The following is a 12,365-nucleotide window of genomic DNA, read 5'->3' as shown; positions in this document are numbered from 1 at the left end:
GCAGAGCCTGTGTGCCGCACACAGCTGCTTTTCCGTCTTCCTGTTTTGTTTGCCTCCTGGCCCTGGCATGAAATAGGTCCTGTTTGAGAGTGTGGAGGCTGCCAGGTAGGGCAGCAGGAACCGTGTCTGGCTCTTAGGGGAGGAAACTGTCACTAACTTGCTGCTGGGGTGGGGTGGGGAGCAGGTGGCATGTCCTCCCTGGGCCTCAGTTTCCTGTCTGCAGGGAGCGGCACCTCTTGATAGTTTTCTGCACTTGCCCCCTCGTAGACCCTCTGAGATCTTAGGGATCCCCCATTCCTCTCCTTATTTCATAGGCTAACCCTCCTCATCCCTCAGAGCAAAAACCACCTCCTCCTGGCCTTTGAGTTTCCTCCTCTGCCGCCCAGATCTTTGCCCCATGCCAGAGCAGAGGCATCCCTACCAGGGTGGCCCCGGATGTTCCGTGAGCTTGGACACCCAGGGTGGGGCACAGGAAGGAGGGAAGTGCTCAAATCAGCGCTTTCCCCCCAGACCTCCTCCCACACCATAGAAGCTGGTCCTTCAGCTCAAAACCTGGCTTTGGTCCCCTCAGTTGCTCTGCAGGGCCCTCTCAGGAGACCCTCCCAATCTTGAAGAAAACCAGCCCCAAACTGTTCATCCAAAGAGATCCTTGCAGAGAGTCCTTTGTGAGGTTCTTGGTGTTGTGAGGTCGAGAGAGGGAGAGGACCAGAAGGTGGATGTTCTGGGGGCCCCTTTCTTGCCTTCCCTGTGAGTTGGGGAGGAGACCTGTCTGTCAGGGCACACTGCAGACTTGCAAGGTCTGCCACTGGGAAGACCAGCCCAGGCTGTGGAGACCTGGCCTCCAATTCTTGGTGCTGGAAGCTGGAGGCCTGGGGTAAGGATGGGGGTACCGGGGATCCTGTCAGTCCTGATGGGGCTGAGGAACTCCTTTGGGGACAGTTCAAGCTGTCCTCCTATCCCTGGAGGGTGGAATTTGCTGGTGGTTGCCATGGCCGCACCCCCGAGGGTGATCGGCTCCTGCATCCCACCTCCCCATCACCCCCTTTGTCCTTGATTTTCCTTTCGGAGCCTTTGCCCACTGTGACTGGCCTGCCCCTGGGAGGCTCCTGTCGGAGGGTCCCTGAATGAGTACCCCCCAAGGAGATGCTTGCTCTGCTCTTTCCTCCTGGGCCTTGTCTCTAGTCCCTCTTCTGCCTGGCTACACTGACACCTGTTCTGATAGCCTCACCACAGGTGGAGGCTGTTGGGCTACCTGACACCTGGTTGCTCTTAGGCAAAGCAAGGCCAAATCCCTTCCTGGCTGGTGGGAGGGAGGACGGTGGTGTCCCAAGTTGCTCGTGGCTTTGCCTGACCTTTGGTGCGGGAAGAGTGGGCTTGGGGGGCCAGGCCCCCTTCCCAGCTCCCCTCTTCTCTGACCCTGTGTTTCTGTTTACTTTTGCAGCAAGAGTGAACCATGGAGCTACGTGTGGGGAACAAGTACCGCCTGGGCCGGAAGATCGGGAGCGGGTCCTTCGGAGATATCTACCTAGGTGAGTGTTTCTGGCTGCAGCTCAGTGGCTCTGGAGCCCCTGGGACAGCCCTGGGGACTAGGAGGAAAGGTGCCAACATTTCATGCTCTGAAGTCAGAGCGTGGCTCTGGTGGCGTGTTTTGGTCATTTTGTCCCCAGAGCCATCCCAGGTGGGGAGGGAAGCAGCAGGCTGGGGGTGAGGCAGGCCAAGGGGCTCCTCAGTCAGGGCAGGATGGGGTTCCCACTTGCCGCAGTCCGGGCAAAGGAGGGTATTTTTAACTCTGGTTTCTAGCTACAGATGAGCTGGGTCTCCAGCTGGGCGTGGGAAAACCCAGGCTGGGTTAGCACCCCTTGTCTCTTGTCTCCTGGGGGAAGGACGCTGGTGGACAGAAGAGGCTTGAGCAAGCTGATTGCTCCCAGCTAGGCCCCCACCCCGTGGTCCGGCCCCTTGGAATTCAGCCCAGGAAGGCTTCGGAATGACGCGGGCTCCCCCCGCCCCCCGTAACCTCAGGGCCGGGGGTGGCAGTCTTCGCTTTTAGGATCTCTCTCCCTGGATGTGCTTCCTGTTGAAAGTCTGAGTTTGCTCTCTTGTTGTTGATTAAACAAATCACTGACATCTCACCCCGTCCTTGACTCAGGAGAATGCCCCTTTCTCAGCTGCCCTGGGGGTACGGGGCACAGTCGGGGGGCGCGGCCCTTCTTGGCAGTTGTTGGTCTGGAGGGGAGAGATTGTGTTGGTAATCGTGAATGGGAGTTATTAGAGCAAGGTGGCAGCCCCTGGGGTTTCTCCCCATTCCTGTCCCTGCGCTCTTGGAAGCATCTGTGCCTCTGTCTCCCTCCTGGGAAAAGAACAATAAGTGGGTTCTGTGCTGGGCAGAGGAAACTGACAGGTCAGTGTGTCGTGCTTGTTGCTTCAGAACTCGGAGGGTTTCTCTTACTCAGTGATCTGGGTCCCTGCCCTCTTAGGGTATGAAACCTGCTGCTCAGTGAGCTGCCCCTTCCGCATCAGAGGGGAGGGGGACACGGATGCCCACATCCTCTGGACGGTGCTCAGGCTGGGCTGGGCCCTGTGTGAACGCGGTCTTCCCTCACAACAGCCTCTAGAGATGGTGCCGAGCTGTCCCTGCTTCACGCGTTGAGACGGGCAGCACGGTCAAGTCGGCCACCGGGGCTTCTCTCCAAAACTAGAAAAGACAGGGAGTTCCCTGGTGGTCCAGTGGTTAGGACTCCACACTTTCACTGCCAGGGGTGCGGGTTTGATCCCTGGTCGGAGAGCTAAGATCCCGCAAGCCGTGTGGCGTGGCCAAAAAAGAAAAGAAAACAAACAAACAAGAAAACTAGAAAAGGCAAACCCTCTACCCGCAGTCCTCCACAGGAGCGAGAGTGTAGAGGACAAAACGGGGGAGAGACCCGTCAGACCCGGCTTTGTGCGGTTGGTGAAGTCTGTGTGGTACTGATGCCCGGCCGACTGAGGGCTGTCACGAGGCACAAGTGAAATGGGCACGTGGGAAGGCGTCTCGGAAACTGTAAAGCGCCAGCCAGATGTGCGGGTCATTGTCAGACACCTAGTAGATCACCCTCCTGCAAGCACTGCAGAGCTCAGAACAGAGGGAAGGAACAGTGCGGGCTGGAGCTGTTTGAAAGGTTTGCTCTGTGACTCTGAGCCCCTCTGGGGGGAGGCGGGGAGGCGTCGGGTTGTGTCCACCTTCTCGCCCCAGCGCCCAGCATGTGGGGGCTCAGTGAAGGCCTTTCAAATGAACGAATGAGGAAACGGGGGCTGTGACGTGCACAGGCCTGTGAAGCGGCTTCACTCACGGCAGGAGAGAAGAAGGTGGGGACGTGGGGGCAAGTTCAGGTCCCCAGTCTATTTCTAATGTGCTGTGTGACCTGGGATAAGTCACTCTCTGTCTCTGAGCCTCAGCATTCTCATCTGTGAAAGGGGATGCCCATCTCCTTACTGTTTGTGAAATTGGGGTGGGTATAAAGGACCCTCTTATCATGGAGGCTTTGGGCTCAGGACTGAAGCCTGGAGCCACTGGCTTGAGGGCAGAGGGCAGGGAGAGGCAGCTTTTGGCTATGCATACCTGCTCCTAGACAACACCCAGCCCCAGGCCTTCTCTTTGCAGAAGGGAAACTGAGGCCCATAGATGGAGGGGCAACCCAAGGTCATTCAGAAAGTCAGTGTCCCTGGTCCATGTGGTGGGACCTTGCTGGGGGCAGGACTTCCTGTTTATCCAGTAATCATCTAGTTCATTTTTTTTTTTTTTTTTTTTTTTTTTTTTTGCGGTATGCGGGCCTCTCACTGCTGTGGCCTCTCCCGTTGCGGAGCACAGGCTCCGGACGCGCAGGCCTAGCGGCCATGGCTCACGGGCTTAGTTGCTCCGCGGCATGTGGGATCTTCCCGGACCAGGTCACGAACCCGTGACCCCTGCATCGGCAGGCGGATTCTCAACCACTGCGCCACCAGGGAAGCCCCTAGTTCATTTTTTTAAAAGATATATTTATTTATTTATTTTTGGCTGCATTGGGTCTTCATTACTGCGTGCGGGCTTTCTCTAGTTGTGGCGAGTGGGCACTACTCGTTGCGGTGCGCGGGCTCTATGTGCGCGGGCTTCAGTAGTTGTGGCACAAGGGCTCAGTAGTTGTGGCTCACGGGCTCTAGCGCGCAGGCTCAGTAGTTGTGGTGCACAGGCTTAGTTGCTTTGCAGCATGTGGGATCTTCCCAGACCAGGGCTCGAAACCGTGTCCCCTACATTGGCAGGCGGATTCTCAACCACTGTGCCACCAGGGAAGCCCCCATCTAGTTCATTTTAAAAACTAGGTCCGGGGGCTTCCCTGGTGGCGCAGTGGTTGAGAATCCGCCTGCCGATGCAGGAGACACGGGTTCGTACCCTGGTCCGGGAAGATCCCACATGCCGTGGAGCAACTAAGCCCGTGAGCCATGGCCGCTAGGGCTGCGCGTCCGGAGCCTGTGCTCCGCAATGGGAGAGGCCACAACAGTGAGAGGCCCGCGTACCGCAAAAAAATAAAAAAAATAAAAATAAAAACTAGGTCCGGGTTTACTCCTCTTTGTACAGGCTTTGGAGTAAATTCTACCAGGGTTTAGGTACTGGCGTTTCTTTTCCTCACTGTATGCCCTTGAGCAAGTGATGACCTCTGCCAGCCTTGGCTTCCACATCTGTAAAATGGAGTTGTGAGGCGTCCAGGGTGGTGAGGAGTAGTGAGGTCACAGCATGCAAAAACTCGGCACGTGCTCGGCCCTGCGGTGGTGCTTTTATGTTGTGTCCCCCAACCCTCAGTCTTGGTCAGGATTTGCTACTGTCAGGAGCTGGGTCCTTTTGGGCCTGAGTTGGGGGGTAGGGAGCTGTTTCTCTGCTGACTGTCCAGCCTTTGCTGGCTGCACAGGCCTCGGGGACCCTGGCCTGATGCAGTGTCCTGCCAGCTCCTTCCTGGGCCCCTCTCGCTGGTGTGGGGTTGGTAGTGATTGTAGGGCCTCCCCGGCTGGCCTCACTGGCTCCCTTTGTTCAAAGCTGTGGCCACATTCTTGTCACTGGTGCTGGTGCCAGGGCCTGACTCCAGATGGCCTCTCCAGGTGGGGCTGGGAGCGGCCTCCAGACCCTGCTTTCCAGGATCGACTGAAGGCGAGCACATTTGTGGATGTGGCCGCAAGGCCTGTACTCCTCTTCCAGCACCTCCTCCCTCTCTCCTCGGCATTGTGCGGGGCCAGCTCTGGTAGGGCCTCACCTTAGCTGCATGGGGTCCAGAAGCGGCCGAGCCTGTGCCACCCACTCCACCAACCACTGGCCGTGTGCCTCAGGAGCTCTCTAGACCTCTTAGTCTCTGGTCCTCGGTTCCAGATGGGGAAGGGAGCGGTGCACCCCAGTGGGTGATGGTGTGGGTACTGCCCCCCTTCAGCCCAGCCCGGTCCCTGATGGTACCGTCTGTGAGCGTCGGAGCCCCCGCTTGGGCTTGACCATCCCCCTCCCCACCTAGAACTTGCCAAGGTCCCAGACCCTCTAGGGCTGGCCAGGTCTGAGCCCTTCTCTACCTCCCAAGTTTGTTTTCCACACGAGCCCCACAGGGCTGCTCGTTTTGCTAGGGGCCACCTCTGCCACCTTTGCCTGGCACTTTTCACTTAATCAAAGTTATCCTTTGTTGTTCCCACGGAAGGTGAGCTGAGCTCCTCCAGGGCAGTGCTGCCTCAGGTGGCCCGGGGCTCAGTATGTGTCTGGTGATTGAATGAATGAGATGCTAGGGAATTGGAGTAGAGAAAAAAGCAGGGGCTCTAGAGACTTAAGTTTCAGATCCTGGCTCTGCCCCAGCCAGTCCTGTGTGACCTCAGGCCAGTTCCGTATCCTCTCTGAGCCTGAGGTCAGTGGCTGTGAGAAGTGAGGGAGGTCAGAGAGAAGACGGGCAGCTTCCTGGTAGAGCTCAGAGGCAGTGCAGGGGTCTGGCGGTGGTGGGACCCGGAGGCAGCTGTGACAGCTTTCCAGCAGTTGCTTGCAGTCAGAAGCCTTTGCCTAACAGCTTAGGTCCCTGTTCAGGGAAGTTGTGTGGCATTTGGTCATCGACCTTTGGTATCTCCGTTTCCTCATATGATACAAACAGTAGTACTGGCAGGATGGAGGAAGAGCTCAAGGGGACAAAGGGCTCTTCCCCTCCACCTCCCCATTTCGGGCACGGCACCTCTGCTCCCTGCGCAATCTGCTGAGTCATAAGTGCTGAAGGCCCTGCCTCATCCGGTATCTCTTGGTCTCTTCCCCCTGCCTGGGCGGGGCCGCCATCGTCTGGACAATTGCAGCAGCCTCCTTCTGGGTCCCCCCGCTCCCCACCTCAAGTCCTCTCCGGTCCTTTCTAATACTCCAGTGGGTCTCAACGAGGGGAGGGAGGCCAGAATTTGTCTCACAGGGGACCTCTGGCAAGGTCTGGAGACGTTGTTGGTTGTTTCACCTCAGCGTGGGGTTGCGCTGCTGGCAGCTAGTGGGTAGAGTCAGGGATGCTGGTAAACGCCCTGTGGTGCACAGGACTGCCCCAGAGCAGACAGTCAGCAGTGCCCTGTAGTAAGGCATCGATGCCTGGCCCCGGGAGTCTCAGGCTGATGGCCAGGATCGTAGCTTGGCATTTGAACCCCTTCCCATCTCCCCCGACTCACCTCTTCCACTGTCTTCTTCAGCCACGTTGAGCTCCAGCTGCACCAGACCACCCAGCGTTCACTGCACCCACTCCTGTCAGGCCTTTGCACGTGCTGTGACCACAGTCTGGGATGGTCCTGCTCACACAGCAGGAGCGCTTGCAGCCTCTCCTCCCACTGCATGGCCAGTGGACTGCAGTGAGCCCCAGCTCCCCCCCCACCCCTGTCCCCATCCTCAGTGTCGCCTGGAAACGTGGGAGGCTCTCCCCAGTGATGAGCTTTGACGTGTCAGAAGCACTTTACAGTTTGCAGAGCACTTTCTCTCCCATTGCTCACTGGATTTGGGAATCCACGTTTTTTTTTTTTTAAAGTTTTAAGTGGTTCAGAAATGAAAACCAAAAACCAAAACACAAAAACATGCTAAGTGAAAGAAGCCAGTCACAAAAGATCCCATATTCTATGATTCTATTTATATGAAATATCAGGAGTAGGCACGTCCATAGAGACAGAAAGTGGATTAGTGGTTGCCTAGAGCTGGGGCGTTGGGGGAGATGGGGAGCGACCACTAAGAGATGCAGGTGTTTGGGGGATGGTGAAAGTGTTCTAAAATTGATCGTGGTGTTGGTTACGTGACCTTGTGAATATACTGAAAACCACTGAATTGTACACTTTAAAGAAGTAATCGTGTAGAATGTGAATTATATCTCAACAAAGGTGTTGAAAAAAATGACAAGATGTAACATGGTATCAGAGAAATGTCCTTTTCCCCTCCTGTCCTAATCCAGCCCTGATCCAACCCTGCCCAGTCTTGACGGGTTTCTCATGTTCCTTTTGAGTGTTTCTTTATGTTGATACAAACAAACACAGATACATATTGTTCCCCACCCCCTTTTTTTTCTTTAACCACTGAAAGGAGAGCATATAATACATACTTTTCTGTACTTTGCTTTTTCACTTCCTGCATCTTTGAGATCTTTCCCCTTCTGCACCGAGAGAACTTCCTCATTCTTTCTCCATTGTGTTCCGTTTTATGGATGGGCCTTTCTTTATTTAACCAGTCCCCACTGCTGGACATTTGGGTTGTTTCCAAGCTTTTACTGTTGCAAACAGCCTAAGTGGACAGCCTCGTCCAGACCTTATTTTGCACTGTGCAAGGGTATCGAGTAAAGTCCCCGGAGTGGGAGCTGGAGGGAGCCAAGTGGCCTTGCAGCCAGGCTTCGCCAGTTCACACGGGGACCGCTGGGCAGGAGTGACCCCTCCCACCGAGAGCACAGGCTAGCTTGGGTGGACATGGTCTTTTAATATTTATTGATTCATTTACTGTGGCTGCTCTGGGTCTTGGTCGCGCGGTACTCAGGATCCTTAGTTGCAGCACGCCTGCAGGACCTAGTTCCCCGACCAGGATCGAAACCAGGCCGTCTGCATTGGGAACTCGGAGTCTTACCCACTAGACAACCAGGGAAGTCCCTGAGTAAGCCATTTTTATACTAATGATTTCTTTCTTTCTCTGTGAAGTGTGTGTTTGAATCCTTTACCCTATTTCCTATGGAGTCATTGGTCCTTTTCCTACTGCTTTGTACGTGCTCACTGTATATTAGTGTGATGTTCGCTCTTTGCTATTGAGAAGAGTGTGCACTATTTCTCAGGAACTTTGTTTCTGGTGGTTTTGCCGTGGAGAGGGATTCCTTTTTTGGAGGAGGGAAGGGAGCCTTTTTTTTTTTTCTTTAATGGCTTCTGGGTTTTAAGTCGGGATAAAAAGCCTTGCCTACCCCCAAGTTAAAAGGCAGTGCTCCTTCCTTCTAACATCTCATTGTTTTACTTTTTTATTAAATGTATAAAACATGTGCATGGTATAAGGCATCCTTCCCAACACCCAGCTGGAGGGGGACATGCCTGTCACCTAGAAGGCCCCTGGTACCCGACCCCGTCCCGCCCTCTGCGTTCCCCACACAGAGGTAACCACTGTCTTGACATTTTAAGTTATTCTCTTCTGTTAGTTTTATCGCATGTCTATATCCCTAAACTATATATATTTCAGCGTTGTGTGCTTTGAAATTGAGACAATTAGAACTGTGCTTGCATCCTTCTGTCTCTTCCTTCCTCTTTTTTTTTTTTTTTTCCTTAAATTGAGGTGAAGTTCACACAACATAAAATTAACCATTTTAAAAGTGCACAAGTTCATGGTAGTTAGTACAGCCCCAGTGTTGTGCAACCACCATCCCTACCTAGTTCCAAGACACTTTCACCACCCAGAAGAAAGCCCGGCACCTATTAAGCAGGCGCATCCTGTTTCCCCTGCCCCCAGCCCGTGGCAACCACCAGTCTGCTCTTTGTCTCCACGGATTCATCTGTTCTGGACATTTCATGTAATGGAATCAGACAGTATTTATTTGCCCTTTGGTGTGTGGCTTATTCCCTGAGCATAGCGTTTTTAAGGTCCACTGATGTCACAGCATGTGTCCGTGCCCCGTTCCTTCTCGGGGACAGGCAGGGTGGCCATCCACGCCTCTTTGGACGGACATTCAGGGTGTCTCCACCTTCTGGCTCTTGGGAACGGGGCTGCTCCCTGCTCCCTGCACTCGGGGTTCAGATGCTGAGAGCCACCCGCTTAGCCGTCGTGTGTGCCTTCCGCTGCCTGTGGCATCGCCGGGGCGCTTGCGCCACCCTGTAGCCATCCTGCTGGTGCTGGACTTCGCGGTCTTTGCTGCCGTGCGGGTCCTTTTGTGTCCTCCCGGTGCTCACGGTTCTGAAGGGCGTACACTTGGGTGTGGACTGGCTTGGCCAAGGGTTTGTGTGTGTTCAGCTCTACCAGGTAGAGGCCAGCCTGGTTTCCGAACTGGCTGAGCCAGCTCACACTCCAGTTTTTTTCCCCGTGTGCTGTATTTGGCTCCACTGCGGACTTCCGCTGCGTGCTGTGAGCTGGGCTGCCTTTTCTCAGACGCCAGGTATTCCAAGGACGTTTGTTGCATAGCCCCATCTCGTCCCCTGGGTTGAGGTGCTGGCTTCATCCTGCCTGTCGTCAGTTCTTCCAGTCGTCGTGCCCTCCTCCGGACTTTCTCTGTTGTCCGTGTGCTAAGACTACACCGTTTAGTTGCGGCAGCTACAGTTCCACTTGGCCCCCAGGAGGAGCCGGCCTCTCAGCCGAGCCCCCAGCCCTCCGAGTCAGCCCACCCGTGACTGTAGCTGGGGAAACTGAAGCCAGGTGCAGCGAGGATTTGGGTCTTCCTTGCCGCCCTCCCTTCTCTCCTCCTCAGCCCCACGCCCCACTGACCTCACCTCTCTTCAGCTCGGGAGTCCTCAGTAGCTCCCACGCTCCAGGATGAAGTTCCCCTTACTGGTCTGTGAGCGTTTTTCGGCTGTGCCCTGAGCCCCCTCGCATCCAGCCTTCCTGCTGCCCCAGCCTCCGGTTCTCTGAGTGGTCCATAGCCCTCACCTCCTTCCCCTGGCACGAGCTGCAGCTCTGGCTCTCCCCTCCCACCCAGGCTGGGTCGGGTGCCTGCTCTGTGTCCCACGGTCCCTCCGCTTCCCTTGGATACAGTGCCGGGCTCTCTGCACAGACTCCCCCAGGGGGCGCTGAGCTGCTCAGGGGGGCAGACACTTAGTTGGCCCTGGTCTGGTGCTGCCTGCCCAGCTGAGTGTGACCCCGGTCCCTTGCCCCTGGCAGGTGCCAACATCGCCTCTGGTGAAGAAGTTGCCATCAAGCTTGAGTGTGTGAAAACGAAGCACCCCCAGCTGCACATCGAGAGCAAGTTCTACAAGATGATGCAGGGGGGAGGTGAGGGCTGGAGGGGGCTGGAGCGGGGCGGGAGCTTGAGGAGCTCTGCGCGCGTGTGCCGTGTGCTTGTGCACGTGGGAGGGGCCCTGGGGCTGGGCGGGGTGGGGGAGTGACGGCCCCTGACAGCCCTGCGCCCCCCGCAGTGGGAATCCCGTCCATCAAGTGGTGCGGAGCCGAGGGTGACTACAACGTGATGGTCATGGAGCTGCTGGGGCCCAGCCTCGAGGACCTCTTCAACTTCTGCTCCCGCAAGTTCAGCCTCAAGACGGTGCTGCTCCTGGCCGACCAGATGGTGCGTCCCCCACCTACCCACTCGGGCTGGGGACTGGGCTCCCAGCTTCCCTTCCAACCTCCTCTGCTCCGTCGTGCCCGTGGGCACTGGGTACCCAGCTGGAGGATGCTGGAGCAGGAAGCAGTGGTAGCGACGTAGGACAGGCCTGGTTCCTGGACCAGGACCAGGGGACCTTGACCATCAGCCATGGTTGGGGGGTAGGTAAGGAGCGGGTATTAAAATGCAGGCTCCCCGTTTCCACTCCAGACCTGCTCGGTTGGGCTTCCGGGGAAGGCCTGGGACTCTGACTCTGCCCTCAGGTGAGTGTAAAGCCTGTGGTCACACAGACCTGGGTCCTGTGCCTGTGGGGTGACTGTAGGTGAGCTGCTGGGCTTCAGCCTCCTCAGGAGCGTCTTCCCTTTGCTGGGTTGCTGTGCGGTCACCTGGGACGCCACACGGTACCTGGACCAGAGCAGGAGCCCACAGACAAGCAATGCTTAGGTCCTCCATCCTTGTATAAAGGAGGAAAATTTTAGAAAAAGAAAATTTAAGAACCATAGAATTCTAGCTCTGGAATGATACACGGAGATCTTGTTACATAGGGGTCCGTAGCTGTGGCTGCCCTCCAGAACTCCTGCAAACATCCTCCAGTTTTAGGCGAGATGTGTGTGTGCAGAGGAGGCTTGTCAGATTCTCATAGGACGCGAGACTCAAAAAGGGTTTAGGAAATACTCAGAGGCCTGAGGCCCAGGGAGGGGACCAACCAGCCAGAGGACCTATTGTGTGCATATACGTTAGTTTAAGTTTCTAACACATTGTTTAAAGGAAGACAAGGGCCCGTGTGTCCACCTTACTTTGGTGTCCTCTGGAAGCCAGGGGACAAATCCTGTCTGTGTGCTCCGTCTCCGTCACCCCTGCCAAGTTTAGGGTTCGCTGGTGCTCCTGTTCCCCCCAGTCTGGTTGCCAGAACAGCCTTCGAAATGCCTCTTTGGTCCCTTGAGGGCTTCTCATGTCCTCTGTGGGTGTAGAGCCAGGCAGGTGAGGCCTGAATGCCTTTCTGGGCTTGCAATTTCTAGATCTTGCCGTTCGCCCTCCTGCCTTGCTCTCTTTCCTTTGTCACAGTGAACTTGATGAACTCTTCCTTCAGAGTTCCTCTCTACTGTCACTTCCTCCAGGAAGCCTTCCGTGACCTGACCCTTGAAATCACCATACATGGTGATTGCAGACTGATCTGGGCCCCCACCACCCCCCCCCTCGTGGTGGCAGGGACCATGGATGTGTTTGCCATCTGTACAGCCCCGGCCCCTCTGTGGAACATGTGCTGAACGACTTGCTCTCCCTTCCCCCAGATCAGCCGCATTGAGTACATCCACTCCAAGAACTTCATACACCGGGACGTCAAGCCCGACAACTTCCTCATGGGGCTGGGGAAGAAGGGCAACCTGGTGTACATCATTGACTTCGGCCTGGCCAAGAAGTACCGGGACGCCCGCACCCACCAGCACATCCCCTACCGGGAAAACAAGAACCTGACTGGCACTGCCCGCTACGCCTCCATCAACACTCACCTGGGCATCGGTGAGTGAGCGAGGCCCCGGGGGCAGAGTACGCCCGCGGGCTGCTGGCCGGGGCCCTGGCTTTCCTTCTGCAGCCTGGGTTTATTCCCCTGGCTGGCCGCCC

General features: G+C 56.1%; 1 protein-coding gene across 11 annotated transcripts in view; it reads left to right on the top strand.

The window, feature by feature from the left end:
• CSNK1E (casein kinase 1 epsilon) overlaps positions 1-12,365 on the top strand; it is a 44,163-nt gene that overhangs the window by 21,895 nt on the left and 9,903 nt on the right. For all 11 annotated transcript variants that reach the window (XM_067010179.1, XM_059081869.2, XM_067010178.1 and 8 more), the window contains 4 exons: positions 1,442-1,529; positions 10,304-10,414; positions 10,558-10,706; positions 12,035-12,263. In XM_067010179.1, coding sequence (XP_066866280.1) covers positions 1,454-1,529; positions 10,304-10,414; positions 10,558-10,706; positions 12,035-12,263 — 565 coding nt within the window. In that variant the 5' untranslated portion in view covers positions 1,442-1,453. The remainder of the gene's footprint in view (positions 1-1,441; positions 1,530-10,303; positions 10,415-10,557; positions 10,707-12,034; positions 12,264-12,365) is intronic.

This window comes from Kogia breviceps, chromosome 12 (assembly GCF_026419965.1).
Source record: "Kogia breviceps isolate mKogBre1 chromosome 12, mKogBre1 haplotype 1, whole genome shotgun sequence".
Classification (NCBI taxonomy): Eukaryota; Metazoa; Chordata; class Mammalia; order Artiodactyla; family Physeteridae; genus Kogia; species Kogia breviceps.
This window is presented reverse-complemented; position numbering and strand designations above follow the sequence as displayed.